General features: G+C 41.6%; 1 protein-coding gene across 4 annotated transcripts in view; it reads right to left on the minus strand.

Moving 5' to 3' along the window:
* The window catches only part of myo15aa (myosin XVAa), a 47569-nt gene that overhangs the window by 7508 nt on the left and 20842 nt on the right, over positions 1–19219 (minus strand). For 3 of the 4 annotated variants that reach the window (XM_054760379.1, XM_054760378.1, XM_054760376.1), the window contains 34 exons: positions 18631–18715; positions 18480–18533; positions 18322–18403; positions 18078–18214; positions 17164–17259; positions 16846–17081; positions 16571–16761; positions 15709–15781; positions 14218–14409; positions 14024–14139; positions 12787–12881; positions 10651–10786; positions 8693–9064; positions 8414–8478; positions 7297–7422; positions 7163–7214; positions 6932–7076; positions 6763–6853; positions 6588–6693; positions 5995–6110; positions 5602–5661; positions 4864–4939; positions 4600–4715; positions 4398–4516; positions 4175–4316; positions 3956–4067; positions 3794–3868; positions 2082–2284; positions 1662–1786; positions 1529–1592; positions 1339–1411; positions 1096–1169; positions 935–1017; positions 716–846 (listed from right to left, as the gene is read on the minus strand). In XM_054760379.1, coding sequence (XP_054616354.1) covers positions 716–846; positions 935–1017; positions 1096–1169; positions 1339–1411; positions 1529–1592; positions 1662–1786; positions 2082–2284; positions 3794–3868; positions 3956–4067; positions 4175–4316; positions 4398–4516; positions 4600–4715; positions 4864–4939; positions 5602–5661; positions 5995–6110; positions 6588–6693; positions 6763–6853; positions 6932–7076; positions 7163–7214; positions 7297–7422; positions 8414–8478; positions 8693–9064; positions 10651–10786; positions 12787–12881; positions 14024–14139; positions 14218–14409; positions 15709–15781; positions 16571–16761; positions 16846–17081; positions 17164–17259; positions 18078–18214; positions 18322–18403; positions 18480–18533; positions 18631–18715 — 4019 coding nt within the window. The remainder of the gene's footprint in view (positions 1–715; positions 847–934; positions 1018–1095; positions 1170–1338; positions 1412–1528; positions 1593–1661; positions 1787–2081; positions 2285–3793; positions 3869–3955; positions 4068–4174; positions 4317–4397; positions 4517–4599; positions 4716–4863; positions 4940–5601; positions 5662–5994; positions 6111–6587; positions 6694–6762; positions 6854–6931; positions 7077–7162; positions 7215–7296; positions 7423–8413; positions 8479–8692; positions 9065–10650; positions 10787–12786; positions 12882–14023; positions 14140–14217; positions 14410–15708; positions 15782–16570; positions 16762–16845; positions 17082–17163; positions 17260–18077; positions 18215–18321; positions 18404–18479; positions 18534–18630; positions 18716–19219) is intronic. The other variant, XM_054760377.1, reaches the window with a different exon arrangement.

Below are 19219 nucleotides of genomic sequence, written 5' to 3' on the forward strand. Positions count from 1 at the left end.
TGATTGGGTCATGGTTGGATAGATGGATGGTTGATGGTTGGATGATGAGGTATGGATGGGTGGGGAATGGTTTGGGTAGATTGATGAGTGCTTCAGTGATTTTTTTTTTTTTTTACTGAGAAAGACACCCAGAATGTACATGAATAAAGGATGTGTGATATACAATATGAACTATCAACCATAAAACATGGACTATAAAGAGTATGTGAATGTCCCTCCTTTTTTACGTCCCAGACAGAGCAGTGGGTTGGTTAAGTTGTGTGTCACATAGTTGTTGACTTGTGTTTGTTTGGCACCAAGGGTGTATAGAAGGCTGCATGTGAAAAGCTACTTAAACTATCAAAAGGTTGTTGACTGACTCTTGTATGTTAAAACCTTCAATTAAATACTTTGGAAGCAACTGGCAGGCCGGAATCAAACGCTTTGCGGGCCGGATGTGGTCTCCGGGCCGTAGTTTGCCCACCCCTGCGTTAGATGGTTGGATGAATAAAGGTTGCATGGATGAGTGACGGAGGTGTTTCACCCTACCCACCGCGTAAGCGGCTGCCCCTACTGATAGGTGATGTTGGATGTATGGGGTTGCATGGCTGGGTGACACGAGCGAATGGTTGAATGGTTGATGGATGAAATAATAGGTGACTGTTGGGTGATGGATGGGCAGATGGAAGAATGGATGAATGGATAAAAGACTGTTGAGTGGTCATGAGTGTCATACCTTGGTACTGCAGTCCAATGCCGACACAGGCGTCATGGAGAAAGCTGAAGAGGAATGGCTTCATGACGTGTGAACAGCGATGGAAAGCAGTCAGGATGTACAAGAGCCTCCATCCTCTCTGGCAGCTGTCTCTGCACAATTCAACACAATCCCACAGTAACACAGCTTTGTCCACTCAGTTCTTGTCTATGCTCTCATGTAGTGCGCCATGAGTCTTACGGTTTGGTGCTGTTGTTGGCAGTGACCTGCTTCATCACCTGGCAATAGGCTTCATCCTTCATCAGGCCATGATCGGCACTCAACTATAATTACAGCACATGCATGGAAAGCATATTAAACAATATGACAGAAAAACCTCTCTTTGTGTTTGCGTTACGTACCTTCAGTATAACGGTGACGAGGTCCTGTTCAGTCTGACCTTTCAGTGGCAGGTCTCCCATAAACTTCATGATGGCTGCCAGAAAAAAAGTCAACACTGAATACAATTAAAAAGGTATTACAACTTACATGTAGCTGCCTTTCACGAGGATTCGGCATATCAGGCATGTTGGACAATTCTATGTTTTTGAGTTTACTGTGGAGTAACGTCAAACACCATGTGCAAATTTAGTTGATCGTCTCACCTGAGGAGATGTCAGCAGCCACTCTGTTCATACCACTGTCGGAGAACTCGATCAGAGACTCCTGGAGTACAGACTGGGAAGACAAACAGACAGAAAGAAGGGAAACTGTTTTAGAATTGCACACGGGTCCCGGTAGGCATTAAAAGAAATATATGAGTGCAGGTTTGATTTATTAGAAATGGATTTTTACCTTGGAGAATTTGATCATATCAGCGGGCTCCCTGCACTCTCTCCCCTTCTTGACCTTAGGATCACTGTGGACAAAATACAAGCAGTTGTGACCTCATCTGGGTTTGGATGCGAGTTGTGATTAGGTGTCTTACTTCCTGTTTCTCTGCGCCTCCCTGAAGTATCTCTTGGCAAACTCCACCATGTGATACTGGCTGCCGTACTGAAACAGATCATCCAGTTCCTCGCCTGGGCTGTCCACATACGTGTCCTTCACTACCTGGTAACATAAATAACGGATATTCTTGCATTAATGTCTGGTACTTCAAAAGTGAGTATGTCAGCACTATGTAATGGAAACCAGTGCAGGTGGTTCCTTACAAAGATAATCATGCTCACTTTTGAATGGCATTATCAGAGAAAAGCATTTTTTTTGTAGAATTTTTGTGTGTGCCTAACATTGCCGTCAGTGAGTGTATTTCTATAGTGTTCACATAAAAAAAAATAAAAATCACAATCCATGCTCAACTATACTATACAATATTGTATTGACGACGCAAATTCCCAGTCTGCACCTCTGTGGAGCGGTCAAGCTCTTGGGCAGCGACCGATGAGCCCATCGCTACGGCGACAGCAGCAGAAGCAGCGACTCGTCCCTGTCGGTCACGAGGCACCGCCCTCTCAGTTGGCAGAAGCAGGAAGTCCGGTGCGGCCACAGGTCGGACATACTCACTGGGAAAAACCCCAGACATTCCATACACCGCCCCGAACCGCCAGCCTGTACACACACATACCCTTGACTTTTTTAAAATCACGTCTAAAAACTCATCCTTTAAGGTAGCATATTCTATTAAACTATTCTATGTTTATTATTATTTGTTTTTTCACATTTGCTATATATTATAGCATTATATATTTTATATATATTATAACGTTTATTGGTTATTACTTTACAAATACTCACAAGAGTATTTGTAAAATAAATAAAGTACATTTTTTTATGTATTGCTTATCACTATTTGGGATTTGATATTTTTATGTAGAATATGATATCATTTTTTGTACATTTTGAACCATGTTATAAAGCGGCATTGATTGTATTATATTATTTTATAAATTCATTGTACACCAAGTCCCCAACCAACAAACACAATTGGTTCCAGACGACCGTTCTTAAGTCGAATTGTTCTTAAGTCGGGGAAAAGGTAATATTACCAATGATATAGGTACTACATGCACATGTATACATATACAGTATATGCGTATGCATGTAAATATGAGTTTGGATGCAGTACTAATATTAAACAAGGATAATTAATGAAAAAAACAATAATAAAAATGATATAATAATAGGTAATGATAAATGTTATTTACCTTTGAAGAGGAGTGGTCGAGCATACGTCGTTGTGGTGGAGTTGGAGGAGTTATTGAAAAAAAAAAGGACAAATGGTCGTCATCGTTAGACTCTTCTAAAAGAGGTAGTGTTCTGTGGGTGGTGTAGAATTAAGCAGGCCTAGTAACTCTTCATAAACTTTAATCACACACACTGTCCGGGTTGTATCATACAGCTACAATTTAGCTTTCCATTTTGCTTTCTCTCTCCAGCTCTGTTGGTCCCATTAGCAGTGTCACAGTGCCCTCTACTGGTCAAGCATGTAGCAGTATAAATATGGAGTTACAGTAATACAAGGCAAAATACATGAAAATATAGACCAGTCGGCTTGTGTTCGTATCTCCAAAAGTTGGCATGTCGGATGTTCGTAAGTTGGGGACTTAGTGTATTGTTATTATCATTATTATTGAATATTATTGTGAGTAATTATAATTGTTTTATTTTTATTATTTTTATTTTATTTAATTATTTTAGTTATGATTAATCAATACTTTTATATTAACACAATTATATATGTATACATATAATATAATATAATATAATGTAATAATAAAACAAAATCTTAAATATATATAATTATATGTATAAACATATACTTATTATTAAACATGCCAAATAATAAACAAAAAATTAACAATTAAAGATGTTACCAAAAACATTTTTATTGTTTTTGTGGCTAATATCTTTAGTTTTTCATTTCTCTACTTCCCTTAAAATGTTATGTACTGCACATCTACCTTACTAATAAGAGTGTACTTCATATCATACAATATATTATTAGTACTTGTTAGTAGTAGTCAAGTACACATCCAACAACTGCTGTACTAAAACACACACACACACACACACACACACAGTAGCTTTACCAGGCTGTAGCGCCCCTTTCCCACCCACCAAAGTCAGGTGTGTCTCTCTTAAGTTCTTCCAGCAGCATGACCTTTTTCTTCACAATGCAGCCGTAACTTTTGCCTGCACACCGACACGTTGACAGATGTGGCGTGAAGCACAAAGTACTGTACATGCGGTAAACAGAGACAATGCAAGTGTGCATCTCACCCGCCTCCAAGCCATCCATACGCTGCAGTCTAATGATGTCACCTTTGTGGAAGCTGAGGAGCATCCTGTCCTCACTGATGTAATTCCTCACAGCCACCACGTACTCAGAGTCCTGGCAGAGACACGGCATGGTGGCGTGTAACAAAAACACCAGACACAATGATACATCTGTAGTAAGAGCAGAGTCAAGTGTGTATAAACAACAAAATGCCCTCCGACCTTCTTAATCTCTGTCAGGAAGTCGTCTATCATGCTTTTGACCTGCGGGGCTTTGGCGGAAAACAGGATGAGCTTCTCGTTGACCAGATTGAACTCCAGCATGTTCTTGGACGGAATGGACAAGAAAAGGATGTCCGAGTAGCTGGACAGGAAGTGACAGGCAAGACACAGGGTGAGTGGTATGACAAACGTATCTTATCCAGTAAATTCAGACGTACAGTACCTGTAAGGTCGCAGCACTCTGAAGTAATCTGCAGCATTGGAGCTGCTCCTCACCAACTTGAGCAGTTTGATGCCTTTATGGGACACAGACAGCACCTGTACCCCTGTCCCAACACTGCCCTGCAACAGAACAACATCAACACGGTCAATTGTGTTTAAAACAAGAATGTTTCAACTTTAATTAGCAAATGCAAAGCGCTCACAGAGGCTGGGAAAAGGCGAGAGAAGTAGATCTCCCATGAGTCTCTCGCCATGGCAACCACCTTCTTCTTCACATTTTCATCGTGGGTTCCTGAAACCTGATCCACCTGGTTTTCCACTGAAGGAACATATACTCCATTAACAGTGCAGAATGAATGTACATGTATATACAATGTATCAAATTGATGGCTACATGACAGCGAGGATTTCTGAGTGTGGAGAAATGGCTGAAAGTGTGTGAAGGATGTTTGTTGGACATTACATACCAAACAGAGTTTTCATCTTCTGTCTCTCCTCTTGAGTGATACGAATGCAGGCCTCGGAGAAGGTATCATGTACAATCTGCAGAACCCATAGAACATTTTAAAAATATACAATAAGAAATACTGTACTGACCCAAATATAATAATAATGGATTCGATTTCATTCATCATTTTTCCAGGCACCCAAAGCGCTTCACAATGAAGTGAACCCATTATTCATTCATTCTTCAGTCACACACTGGTGGTGGTAAACTACGTCTGTATCCTCAGCTGCCCTGATGTAGTCTGACAAAAACGTGGCTGCCAATTTGCACCTACGGCCACTCCGGCCACCACCAAACATTCATTCACATTCATACACCAATGTGGGCAGCACATTGGAGGCAAGGTTCGTGAAGTGTGTTGCCCGGGAACACAACAACAGCGACTGGGTGGAGTGAGCGAGGATAGAACCGCCAACCTTCCGGCTTCTGGCCGGCCTGCGCTACCTCCCGAGCCGCTGCCGCCCAAGCCTAAGACAACCTTGAATATGAATATGATAAGATCATCGTTCTCTTTCAAGACCTGTTTTTGGACAAATATTTGTAAGATAAAACCAAATATCAATTTTAATATCAACATCAATTAACTCTAATTTCTCCTTCTATTGTCTTGTTTGAAGACTAGTCTTCATCTTTCATTCATAATCCATCTACATGTTGTTTGAAAATATTGAACTAATACATAAATGTATGAGTCAACCTGTCTGAAGATCAGGTCCAGCATCAGTGGATCGTTGAGGGTCTCCTTGGGATAAAACACCTTGAAGAAGACAAAAGGAGAACACAAATTCGTAAAAAAAAATGTTTTATCCGAAAATAGGCAGGGTTTTTTCACCTCACTCACCATAAGTCAGTAAAATGTATAAATACATGCTAATACCGGTCAAATGTACAGCATACGTGTACCGCTGTTAGAAAGGCCACAACTTTTACATGTTTATGTCTTTATGCTTCACTGATAATGCTTTTGTGTCAAAAAGTGACATTTTTATGGCCATATTTACGCCATTTGCTTGTGATCACGCAAAAAAGCGGGAATCTACTGACTCTTAAAGTGTTGCACAATAGTTGGTGGCAGTGGGTGGGAACTTACCTCCTTCCTCAGGTAGAGTTTCCAGGGGACATTGGTGTAGGTGTAATATTCATCACTGGTTCTACTGTGGAGTTTCGTCTGGATGACCTCGTTTTCTACTGGTAGCTCTCTGCAGACTGGACGCACACATGTTCAGTGCATGCATTTTCACAATTCACCCGTTTGCTTTCATGTGACACATTATGCAACTTCATAAATCAATTAAAATGCCCAGTCGACGCTAGATCATCAGATGCCTGCATGGTCACTTGTTGCTAGGCAGAGTTCATAAATGGGGATATCCTATATGCACCCTGAGCTGTCTGAACGGCAAACAATTGGCTGAAGGTTCTTTGCCTCTTACCACTGCTTCGATAATGAGAGTTGATTTATATACAATTATCTAGAAATGCATGGTCGTAAAAAAACACCATGTATCCCGCAGGGCATCCTCGAGTTGCTTATCTTCTACAAATGTAGTTCAACTATCCATGAAAACCACAGAAATGCCATTTTCAGCATTGTGCAATGTTACTAAAGCATAAAATTAAACTGAGCTGTGTTCTTCGCTCCAAAAATATTATATAGAATTTTAAAAAATGCAAAAATCTCACCTGGAGGAGGGGCGGGGCCTGTGATGGAGCTTGTTGGTCCAACAGAATTGTTTTTGGTCACTCCTCTCTCCTCTTTTTGATGGAAAGACTGAGACTTCTTCTGAGTCTGAAACAATAACAAAGTATTTCCATTTGTGTGTATTTTGTATCACAGTGTGTGGATATGTGATCGTACTGGATGAGGTGGGTTGGCCATCTGGTCTTTGAGGATCTCCATGGCTTCATCATGGGGGTCTGGCTTCTTCATAAACTTTCCATCATCTTTCCTGGACACGTGTGACCAGATGTCAGTAATGTGACCAGTACAAACTGCAGCATGAATGCATGTGTACTGCGTGTGTTACCGTTTTATGGAAGGTCCGGAGGGCAACACGGTGGCGGGTTGGTGCTGTTTGATGATGTCTTTGATATCATGGCTGGGCTCCATGCGCTCAGTGTTACCAACACTAGCCCGGACCACGTCTTCTGGAGGGGCACCACGTGTTGGACCTGGAAATTGAATATTCAAACAATATGATGACATTTACATTACTTCAGCTCAAGACAAACATAGACAGCATGAAAGTAACACATACTCATTTTGCGCTGAGGGCTGGATCTTGTGGGTGAATCCTCTCTCTCTTTAGTCTGCATAGATTCAGGAGATAACTCACCTTGGTGTGGATTTGTCTGCACAAAATGACTTACTGCATACTGTGTGTTTGCTTACAGGGCTTGGTGTGCGAGAGTGTTGTGGTGAGTGCATGTAATACTGGAGTGGTGGCGACGGCGAGGAAGGGAAGGAGGACATCATCTGCTGCTGGATTGCAATGGCCTGCATGGTCATCTGCTGGGCCTGAACGACATACACACACACACACACACACACACACACCACACAATATGAAGGAGTATTAAGGGCACAGTTGCTAAGCTATGCTGGCAAACAAAAATGCACGCAAGCTTAAAATAACTAATTTAATACACAAATTGTTCAATCATTTTAGACTTATATACAGTTTGTGGCCTAACTATTAACTTATTATTAAGAGTTATTAATAATATTAATTGTGTGGCATTGATTGTTTTCAATCAACTGAGGAAAAACGGTATGCACTACTTGGATGCCACCAGCAGTGGCGTCTCAGCTATGGGACGTTCCTTAAGATAGGAAACATTGTTCTGTACTGGAACAGAAGCAGGAGTTCAGAACATTCAAAGAGCAATGTTGCCGTTCCAATAACTATAATTAAAAATAATCAGTTGATTAACTTATCCTTCACTTTCCCCATATCAATATCAGTGCTGTTTTGTTTTGTTGAAATAATTTCATGGTTCTCTGCTCAGAGGCAGCGACAATTTCTGCTTAGCAACAACTTTTTTTCTCATTAGAAAACTTTTTTCTCGTAATATTTTGACTTTACGCTAGTAAAATTTCTGCTGTTGATTTCTTTTGTATAATTTTCCAAATATTTCAACTTTGTTCTTGTATAATTTCTTCTAATATTTTGACTTTATTCCCATGTTATAAATTTGCCCCCAACCTAAGATTCCAATAATTACAACTTTGTTTTTGTCTTAAAAAAAAAACTAACTACTTTTTCTTTAATTTTTCAACTTCATGCTACTAAAATGACATTTGTCCTCATACTTTTACTTTCTTGTGAAATTATGGCTTTTTTTCCTAGCTAGATTACAACTCTTCTCTTAAGACTTGTTATTTTTGCTGCTGTTGTTTTTCTTTTTAAGTTTCCTTGTTAAATTACATTTTTAGACTGTGCTGCGGGCCAATAAAATTACTTTGGACACCCCTAGTCAATATTATACAGTACGTATATTGAACGTACCAGAATGATGGCTTGCTGGTTGATGATGGCTTGCTGCTGTTGAGTCAGAACTGCCTGCTCCGTTCCTGCGGGAAAACCAAACAAACAACTTTGTGTGCGTACACGGGCACAAAACAGTTCACTGCAAACCTTCAGCATAAGAACACACTGCATAAGGGCAATATGAGCACTTAACACTTTATACACTTTATACTTTAAGCTTCTTTAGCACTCCCACGCCCTGAGGCCACACATGCTGAGGACAGGAAGATGAACACTCCGTTATTATTGCTAACGCACCTGTCAGCACAGGCAAGCCTGGAATCACAGACATGGGAGGAAGGGAGGGCAACACCCCAAAACCTGAGGTACTAGTGCCATGTGACGCTACATTAGCAGCACTCACTGAACCCGGAGAGTCAGAGAGGGGCGCAGAGGAGGCTGCAGAGGGGGCCGTGGCAGGGGCCTCAGATGGGGCATGAGTGGATGGAGGAGTGGGGGTTTCATTTGGGGGAGTGGATGAAGTCTGTTGATGGTGGGAGGGTTGGGGTCGGTTGTACTGATGGTACTGCTGCTGCTGCTGTTGATGTTCATGGTGATGATGGTGAGAGGGGATGGGCATTGCAGGGATAGGTGGCATCATCCCTCCTGCTACTGGGAGCACTGGCACAGCTTGAAGAGCAGCAAGGAACACGCAGGACACCAGTTAGGAAAAGTGGGGTTTCCCTGGGCTGTGTTTTAAATCTACTGTCATTTTACTGGCATGGTCCCCTCTGTCTTATGGCTACTCAATAACGATATCAGCAGAACCAGCAACCTTTTCCAAATGTGTTATTAACTTTGATAACATGTACATAATAATATAATCATAACATATAATTGTATATATATATATATATATATATACACACAACTGCAATCAAGCGTTTGCGTTAACTTGCAATGAGTCTCTTACAGGCTTGTGGAGTCATTGTGGCTCACTCATCTTTGCAGAATTGTTGTCATTCAGCCACATTGGAGGGTTTTCCAGCATGAAGCGCCTTTTAAAGGTCACGCCACAGCATCTCAGTAGGATTCAGGTCAGGACTTTGGCTAGGCCACTTCAAAGTCTTTCATTTTGTTTTTCTTCTTTTGTGACCTCTTGGATGAGTCGTCGCTGCGCTCTTGGGGTCATTTTGGTTGGCCGGGCACTCCGGGGAAGGTTCACCACTGTTCCATGTTTTCGCCATTTGTGGATAATGGCTCACTGCAAGGTATCGCAAATGCTTGACGGCAGTTGTTGCTGCTAAGGGCGGCCCAAACACTTAGTTTTAGGGGGCACGTTGTCACACTGGGCCACGTAGGTTTGGATTTTTTTTCTCCCTTAATGATAAGAAGTTTCACTTAAAAACTGCATTTTGTGTTCAGTTGTGTTGTCATTGACCAACATTAAAATTTTGATTTTGATAAAAATTTGATCTGAAACATTTAAGTATGACAAACTAAGAAGTCAGGAAGGAGGCAAACACTTTCACACCACTGCATAAGACAATGTCATTGACTACGGCTAGTTATGTTAATGACAGCACTGTTGTCTGTGAGAGTAATAGTATGAGGAACTGAGAATGAGAATTCAACATTTTCTCAAGTGAAAAGACACATACACGCACGCACACGCCTGCTGACGTACTGGCAGAGACAAAGTGAGCATTTAGCTGGCGAGGGAAGGAGAGTGAAGGAGATCAAATGAGTGATGTGTGGTTACACTGAATGCTTGTCCATGCATTAACCATGAGGGGCAACAGTGCTCATTACAGCCGCTGGGCTTAATGAAGCGTTCGATTCAGTGTCACAAAAGCACATTCATGTTTACCTTTAATAATGTGCGGATAAACTCACACGCTGAGTAATTTTATTTTGTGCTTTTCTCGTGACTTTATATTTATATTTAACATGTATTCAAGTTCAAACATGATTGCTGTAAATCCTAAGGAAGCATATGAAAATCAGCAGTCTGGCCAGTATTTATTTACCGCATGTGCATCCGTCTAACAGTTAACCTTGCATTGCACTGGCACATAAAGGCCATTCAAGCTACACAGCTGAATAATTCATGGAAACAGAAAAGAAAAGAATGCGAGGGTGGATTGCAAGACTGCAGAAGATCTGGAGTAGAAAAGACCCAAGAAGAAAGACTTAATAGCTGGCATATAACAGCATTAATATTATTATTGTGAATGAAACAAACCAAAATTACAAAAAAGACCATTTTCGTTTACCTCCAGGGTGTATTCCAGGTGGGTACGACCTACTTGGGCCCAAATGACTCTCCCCCTCTCCTCTTCCTCCCCCTGGGATGCCAATACCTCCCCCTCCCTTCATCCTTGCTGCCAAGCTTCCCGTCTTTTCCACGTCCTGACGGGAGTCAAGTGGGACAGTCACAGGAGAAGGACAATGCTGGTTAGAAATGTTGAAGAAGTTCGGAGACATGAAGAACATTTAATGGGAGGTAAATGGACAGGAACAATAGAAGGAAGTGTATTGGTTCACTCAGACAGCAGGGAACTGAATATGCTCCTGGAAGTACCGTAAACACTGCAAGAGAGACGCACCAACAAATACATGAAGATACTCATCATTTCAAAAGAAGCGCACATATCGAATGACATCCAATACGAAAGCTGTATCATAAACTCTAGTCGATAACCAAAATATTAATTCTTTGTATGATACAGTGCACGTCTACACAACCTCAACCTGCACCGATAAGGATAAGATTGTTGAATAAATGAATCAAAACTGAGCATTGTTATGTTTGTAGAGCTTGCAAAATGTACCTAATAAAGTGTCCAGCGGGCAATTAAAAAGTCATAACTATCTTTTTAAAGATAAAAAAATAAAATAAAATAATATATATATATGTCGATATATATACACATATAAGAAAACAATATCTTTAATCAAATGTGCAACCAACAGGCTCGCACGTTTGCAAGCACAGCACTACAGTCAATTACGATAGGCGATTCTGTAACCTTATCTCGTCTCTTTCATATATAAACAGAAGGCGATGCTCACACAATCCACGTGTGAGGGGTCCCCCGTTACGCAAAACTGACTTTTTAATGATGTTATAACCAGTAATATACGGTATGTCTCCAGAGACTGTTTATGAGCACCAAACGTGACAAAGACCTATCATCATTCTCACTTGTTTGCTCCACTTTTGAGCGAAGATGCGCTGAAACGGTCGCTTCCGTACTTTCATGAAGACTTGACAGAAAAACCTCCTTCCTCATGGGCATAATACTGCATCTGGATGAGCCCGCCCCTTCTCGTATACACCCCCGCTACTTCACAGAGGACAGCTTTGTAAAGGAAAAAAAGGGGCTTCGCTACACATCTTAAAATAAAGGCTAAAGCTTTACCAACTATCAGTCAGCTACAGATGGGGAGCTTTAAGTTTGATCATTTTGTTCCTCTTCTCTATTGTTAACCTGTTTGATTACTGTTTTTCAGTGTAACGTTAGCTCTTTAGCTCACATACTGTAGCTATGCTAGTGCTGCTAACATTTGTGCCGATGCTCGCATGAGCCACGTGTGAGGGGGTCCCCTATTTTGCAAAACAGACGTTTTAATGTGTGTAATATGTGCACCCAGAGCCTGTTTGTGAGCACCAAACTTGAGAAAAATCTTTCATCATTCTCACGTGTTTGCGCCACTTTTGAGCGAACGCGCGTAGAAACGGTCGCTTTTGAAGTTCCACATTTTCATGAAGACTTGAAGTAAAAACTTCCTTCTAGATGAGCCCGCCCCTTGTATGCACACAACTTCAGAGCTTTGTGTCATTTTTTTAAAAAGCAGGCTTCGCTACACATCTTCAAAATAAAGCCTAGAGCTCTGCCATCAGTCAGCTGCAGGCATTCATAATATTGTTTCTCTTCAGCCAATGGGATAACTTATCATGACGTTGGTGTTAAAATGTGTACCGTTATGACTTCAGCTCACATAACTATGCTAATGTTGCTAACATTTGTGTCCCACCCCCCACATCACTCCTTGATGTTACGTTGCTGTATGTGATATGTGGCATCTATTACAGTGGGACAACAGTATGTAAGTATAAGTAAAAAGTGCACAACAGCACTTCTTGGAGCTACAGCTGGACAAACACAGCTTCCCTCTCTCTCTCTCTCGCCATCCATTCATCTCGGGAGATGATGGTGTGGCGCAATCATGTACAGTTGCATCTTCTTCTCACATTAAAACTTCAGACAAAACAGTGTGTTACTAAAACCACTTTTTTCCCTGAATTCCAGCTTCCAGACTAGATTTTGTGTCGAAATTTAGAAAAAAAAAATAGTATCATGTGGGGCCTTTGAAGTGCAATTGTAGATGAGCGTCAGTATACTCACCACGCCGCTATCTGACAGCACGGGATCGAACAAGCTGTCCAGGTAGCGGTCCATTCCTCTCTGGGTCTGACCATCGCTGAACGCGTCGGACTCGACTGCACACAAAGCAGAAACACACACAGCTTCATTAGACTGCAGCGTGATGCTCACACTGGCCACATGTAACACCACACCCGCAGGTTTTTTACAGCACCTCGCACTGTAGCACTCAAGTACTTAACACCCAAACACTTTAGCACTAATGCACTTTATGCCTCCCAAACTTATGGTTTTGTCAAGTGCACAGTTTTACGCCTATTGTTAACCCGTTTCTTATTATCGTATGTCAAATGTCATCGTTAATGTATTTACAGTAACATCAAACCTGCCCTCAGGGTCTTAAAATGGCAATTAGCCATTGGCAATAACCTTGCATATTTCCATGAAAATGCTGATAAATATGGACTGTCCCTGTCTTTCCTAAAGAAATAAATCTACAAAATGTACTTCTTTACAAACACCTGAACAGTACACAATCCAATACAAGAGCAAAAATTAAAATCATGTAATTTACCTAATACTGTGCCTATGAAGTGTATTTAAAAGTCATAAGCATATTCAAGACACAAAACGCATGTTTAGTCGGCCATAGTTAGTCGCGATGTATGAAGGTTCATTTGATTATTTTTTTTTATTGCTAAAGCATTTTTTAGACACTGAATTTATGTAACAGAATTTTTTTGCATGACTTTATGCTAAAAGATTAATTGAATAAAAATGTGTAAGCGTTTGAAATTCAGTTTATTAAAATACGCAGCTGAAAAACTCAGTTTGCTAAAATAAAAATTCAGCGCAAATAAATCTGATGTTTCAAAATTCACGTCTCAGAGCCAGTCAACCGGGTATAAAGTGTATCGTCATGTGACAAAAACCCGATGTGTATGTGTGAGCTTCGAAACATCAAAATAATTTGCATTAAAGTATTTTTTTAAGTATTATTTTTTACATTCAATGACATTTTCTTGTGGGAAAATGCAAAAAATAAACTCTGTGTCTAAAAAAATCTTTGGTAGTAAAGAAATACTGTAAGCGAACCTTCATAACGAAGCGACATAGCACCACCTACGACTAATGCATGGAGTGTGAGTCCAAGTCAACCACACCATGGCTTCCAGGAACCACAACAGTCACTAATGAAAGACGCGCGCATGTGTGTGTGTGTGTGTGTGTGTGTGTGTGTGTGTGTGTGTGTGCACACCGTGGCTGTGGTAACCATCAGACTCAGACAAGCTGTAGGCTGGTCTGCAGCCTCTGCTCAGAGGCAGGGAAGGTGGGAGTTCATCATCCGAGTCAAAGCCACTGCCAAATAAAGTTCTAGGAGAGAATAAACAGGGAGCAGCTCATTTTATTCTTGTGTGTCCAATGCAACGTTGGTATTCCTATTATACTGACAGGCTGGCGTTGGCTCTGACTCTTGCGGGGTCGTCAGTACTGATGATGAAGTAGCTCTTCTGCTTGGGGAAGTCGTTCGGAAGCTCCAGGTCCGCAATCAGGTCCATCACGTAGTCGTGACCCGCTAACTCCACCCACTGGCCGTGCTCCTTCATGAGGACAGAACTCCCCCTCCACCAGTCCGACACACCCCTGCAAGACCCCAAATACTGTAGCTGCCTAGGCTGGGCTTATTTCCACAAATGCTTGTGTAAAGGCGGCGCTAGACACGCTGATGTTGCATGATCAGAAATGCGTCATTGTGGGAAGTTTGGATCCATGTGTCCGTTTATTTTTGTATCTAATCAATACTGCAGTGCAGTTCGAGTGGCAATCAGCCTGCCTCGAACAATGAAAAAAAAAGTTGCTAATTTTGCCACCTCGATAAATTGACGTGCACTCTGTACCACACAGGCTGAATGACATGTGTCTGTGTGCATTGGTTCTGTAGTGGAATGAACGGAGAGCGTGAACCCTCCTGTCAGCCTCTACACAGAGTGCTAGCAGTTAGCAAGCAAACGCGAATACGAACAAAGGCACAAAATCCACGGTTTCTAAGCTGAACGCCACAGCCCTGGTGTGCAGGTGCACCAGAGCCTTCGTCCAACAGTCAACGCTTACTGAGGGGTTTGATCGGAAAAGTAAATATAAAACAAAAAAACGCAAAATGGTGCACACTCACAGACGGTGTCGCTGCATTGCAAAAGAAATGCAACCTTTCAATAATGTTGAAAAGCCAACATTTCGGGAAACGTTAGAAATATTTGACAGACAGTACGAGTTGCCTGGGAGAACGTACATGTCACAAACAGCAGTGAACTGTGAACTGTGTAACCGAGTGAAAGAAGACGTGTTGAAGGACATCAGAAACACTGCATTTTATTCCGCCACTACATATGTTTTTTTTCTTAACAGAGACAGGGTCTGTTTTGGGTTATTATTGTGATTTTTATTTAAGTGCAATTTTTGCTTAAAGAGACTGACAGTCCATTTTCCATTGAGGTTTTTTTTTGTCTTTGTTTACTTAATTTATTTACAAGCTCTTGACATTCCAATTACAACGTTAAATACTCTTGAGAAATGACTTTTTATTGCTTTTGATACATAAATAACGAAAAAAAATTCTCAAAAAATGTTGTCAATAATATCGATTAGACAATAATTTGTCGGACAATTATCGTCCAGCAAAATTAGTTATCGTGACAGGCCTAAGTGGGAAGTTTCTGTTCCCCCAGCGTTTTGACACCATCGTATACCGGCATTAAAGACACATCTGCCTGAATGGCCTGCCAAAGCAATGTTATGATAGTGACATGTGACACGTAGGTATGAGCAGTATGCACTTGCTGCACGGCCCTAAGACCACAAAGAACTGTACTGCTATCTAGTGTCAGCGCCTGTTATTTCTTCCTAAAGGGAAAATGAATATGAATGTGTGAGTCATATTAGCACCTGTGGCGGAGAATATTTCCTGCTAAATCCTCACCGCTGGTCCAGGAATGGAGCGGGCACAAGAATGACACCCCTGCAGCAAAAGAAATCATTTGATTTGTCCTTTTAAGAGTTGATTCAGTATTAACACAAACATAGAAGTACAGTAATCCCTCATTTATTAAATCAAATTTCATTAGACATCAATATCACGTTATCCGTTCCCTGTTGTTTTTTCAGGACAGCGTAATTCCTGCGGTGGCTTTTGTCTTATCAATGTACTCAAATGGCGGCTTTAAAAGGCTTTACGCTCGTACTACCCAATATAGCAGACATAATAAGAGCAAATATGCCATTTAAGACCTAAATAAAACTCCTGCTCCGAGTTCCCTGGGGTACTTTAGTGCCAAGTGGACATGAAGTGACATCGGAGTTTTAGCTTGTTGTGGTTTATGGTCCAAACAGTAGCCCGTGTTATTATTATGATTATTACGTTATTGTGTGAGATAACTGACACCTACAATAACTGCCTGTTCTGGTGACCAGGTCGCAGGTTCTGGCGACACCTAGTGGTCAATGTAGACGACTACATTCACAAGTATAATTTTTCTTCTGCCTCGTATTTGTATGTTAGTTCATTTAGTTAGTTAATTTAGCCATTTTTATCCTTGAAAATACTTAATTTAGGCCAAGAATACATACAATTTGCTTAAATATGCATTTTTTAAAACTAATAATAGCAGGTATTAAATCACAAAACAGCGATCATTTATTATTTTCTGAAAACCCGCAATATAGTGAGGGAGCAATATTCAAACCACGATATAGCAAGGGACGACTGTACCTGTACACTATTGCCTCAATTATACAGTATTAGCTTTACCATCAAAACAATGCAGATGTAACACCATGTTCGCTTTTTTCCTGTTAGCCGTCCACTCCAGCAGTGACAGTGGATATGTTCGTGCTGTCTCAGAGGTCGGGCCTGAGCTCAGCTGCATCTTCTCATTGGCTTGGATGAGTCTGTGTTGCAGCAATGCTTGGCAACCAACAGGGGCGTAGTCAGAAACAAACCTAAAGAGGAAAGTTACACTCGTGCTTGCAAATTGCACTGGAAATGTTGTCATTTTTGTGTCACCAGTATAAGGGTGATCCTACTTGAGCAGGTATCTGTCCATCTGGGCTGATGGAGCAAAGCTGCAGACGCATGCAAGCAGCAGCAGCCAGCCTCTCTCCGCATTGTCAGCATTGGCGTTTCTCCACACCTGGTTGACAACCTGAGCCAGGATCTCATCCCTTAACCCTGGACATGACAGACCTTTCTGGATGATGTAATTGCCAAACATGTTCTCCTGCGCACCATTCAGGTGGGGGTCCCCCATGAAGCGTAATATCTGTAGAACACGGTTATTGGAGTCACGTGATGCCACTGTTTTGTCACGCTTCATGCACGCAGTATTATTAATGTCTACCTACCATGCTGAAAAGCTGCAGAGCTTCTCCCCCCAGGTCCTCATCCATGCAGGTGAGAGGTGTCTCCAAGGGTTCCGTCAACATACCAAACTTAGGCTCCTACCACAAGAAATGGCATTACAAAATCTTTCAGGAATACCTTTAAAAAAATGTTAAAAACAACAGGTTGTTTAAGAGAAGCTAGTTTGCTGTCCAAACACTGTAAAAGGTGCCCATGAGCAAGGCACATGCTCTGCACGTGTGAACTGGTGTGCTGTATGATGTAAACCATGCAGTGTAGTATGTTTCCCCTTGATTGTTAAGAATGAGTACAGTGATTCCTCGCCACTTCACACTTCAAATTTTCCAGCTTCCCTCATCATAGTTTTTCAAAAACAGAAATTGATAAATCATTGCTGTTTTGTGGTTGAATACGGCCTATTATTAGTAAAAAAAAATGCATATTTATCAAAGCAGTTGGGCCGGTGGTTCTCAAATGGTTTGACTGCCCAAATTGCGCAGTGTTCAACTCAAATATCTTATGTTTAGTGAAAAGTTTCAATTTGACCCTAAGCCTAAGGTAACATTGCACCGCTGTGGAGCAAATGGAAAAGAGTAGCTACCGCACGGTTACCCAGCAGGCCTTGCTGGTTCCAGTCGCACTATGAGTTAGATAGCCGTCTGTGCTGATGACCTCCTGTCTGTGTGTGCTGTGTTGGCTCGTCGCCTCATACAAAGAGCCACAATAAACCAACAAACGGTCTTCTTCCATGAAAGCGAGTTTTGAATAGCATGCACTACTGTCATCGGAATAAAAGCTTGTTTTCATTTGATTGTTTGTTTTTTTTTTGTCCCCCCAAGGAAAAGAGCTGCGACCTACCATTTGAGAATCACTGTTTTAAGGGAGTGGAAGACTATGTGCTGGCAAATGAACGTACTCTGAAGTAGCTGAGCACGTAGCGGTAGAAGGGGTAATTGTTGATGTCCAGTGGCAGAGTGAGTTGACTGGAGGAGGACTCCTGGATGTGAGGAGCCTGTAGCAAAGCCAAGCAGTCGTAGTGCAACTCTCTCCTGACTGAGAGACAAAAGAAGCGAGACAGACGGATAGATACCGATCACGACGACACGTACAGCACGTGAGTATATGTATTATAAAGTCATATGTGCAGACAGCATACAGACCTGCTGCTGCCTGAAGGAGAGTACCAAGCTCTGCTGGGATCACCAAGTGTGTAACATTCACCACCTCCCTTTTCATCAGATCCTATTAGAATAGTGACACATGACTTTTAACTGTAATCTCAAAAAGTGCAATAGCGTGAGGAGGAACGTGACTGTACCATATCCCTCTTCTTCATTTCCGCCTCAGCTTTCCTCTGGGCTACCACCTTCATCTGCGGGCAGATCACAAACAATCATCAACGTGTAGATTGTTGTAAAACACAACCACTTTCAGTATAGCGTGTGGATGTGATACAGCATGTCATATACCTCCATGTATCGTTTACGGCTGACGTACAAGTGGACGAGGGATCGGAAACGAACCAGGCTGCTCCTCATTTTCACATAGTGCCTTCTGAAGGATAGAACACAAGCAGGAACATCAGTGCTTTATTTATTAGTGGCGGCCCACCACAAACTCGCTCATAAACACATTATAATGGGACTGTCTGTGTAACACCGTATGTTACCGCACCTCAAGGGATCAGTGTCGCCAACTTAGCGACATTGTCGTTATATGTAGAAAGTAACCAGGCCCCCAAAACCGAAATGAAGAGGCTCTCAAAAGGGTGAAATGTCTCCTGGGATTTTACTGATTTAAAGTGGAAAAGGTGTGTGTTCAAGCTTTGGTGGGTTTACAAAGCTAGGGTGTCTCATAGCACATAACTGTGACACAATGAAACAAAGACAAAACGGAAAAATGGTACGCTTTCCCCACAAAGGCTGTGACACGAAAGCACATATCGCTCTTCTCAACGAGCGGCGGGTGCTTCCGTACGCCCCTACCCCAACTCAAAGCACTTGCAAAAGTGGCGTGAGAAGAAAGTTAATTACTAGCGCTAAGCAAATTTGTTTTATA

The sequence above is a fragment of the Dunckerocampus dactyliophorus genome, chromosome 18 (assembly GCF_027744805.1).
Source record: "Dunckerocampus dactyliophorus isolate RoL2022-P2 chromosome 18, RoL_Ddac_1.1, whole genome shotgun sequence".
Lineage (NCBI taxonomy): Eukaryota > Metazoa > Chordata > Actinopteri > Syngnathiformes > Syngnathidae > Dunckerocampus > Dunckerocampus dactyliophorus.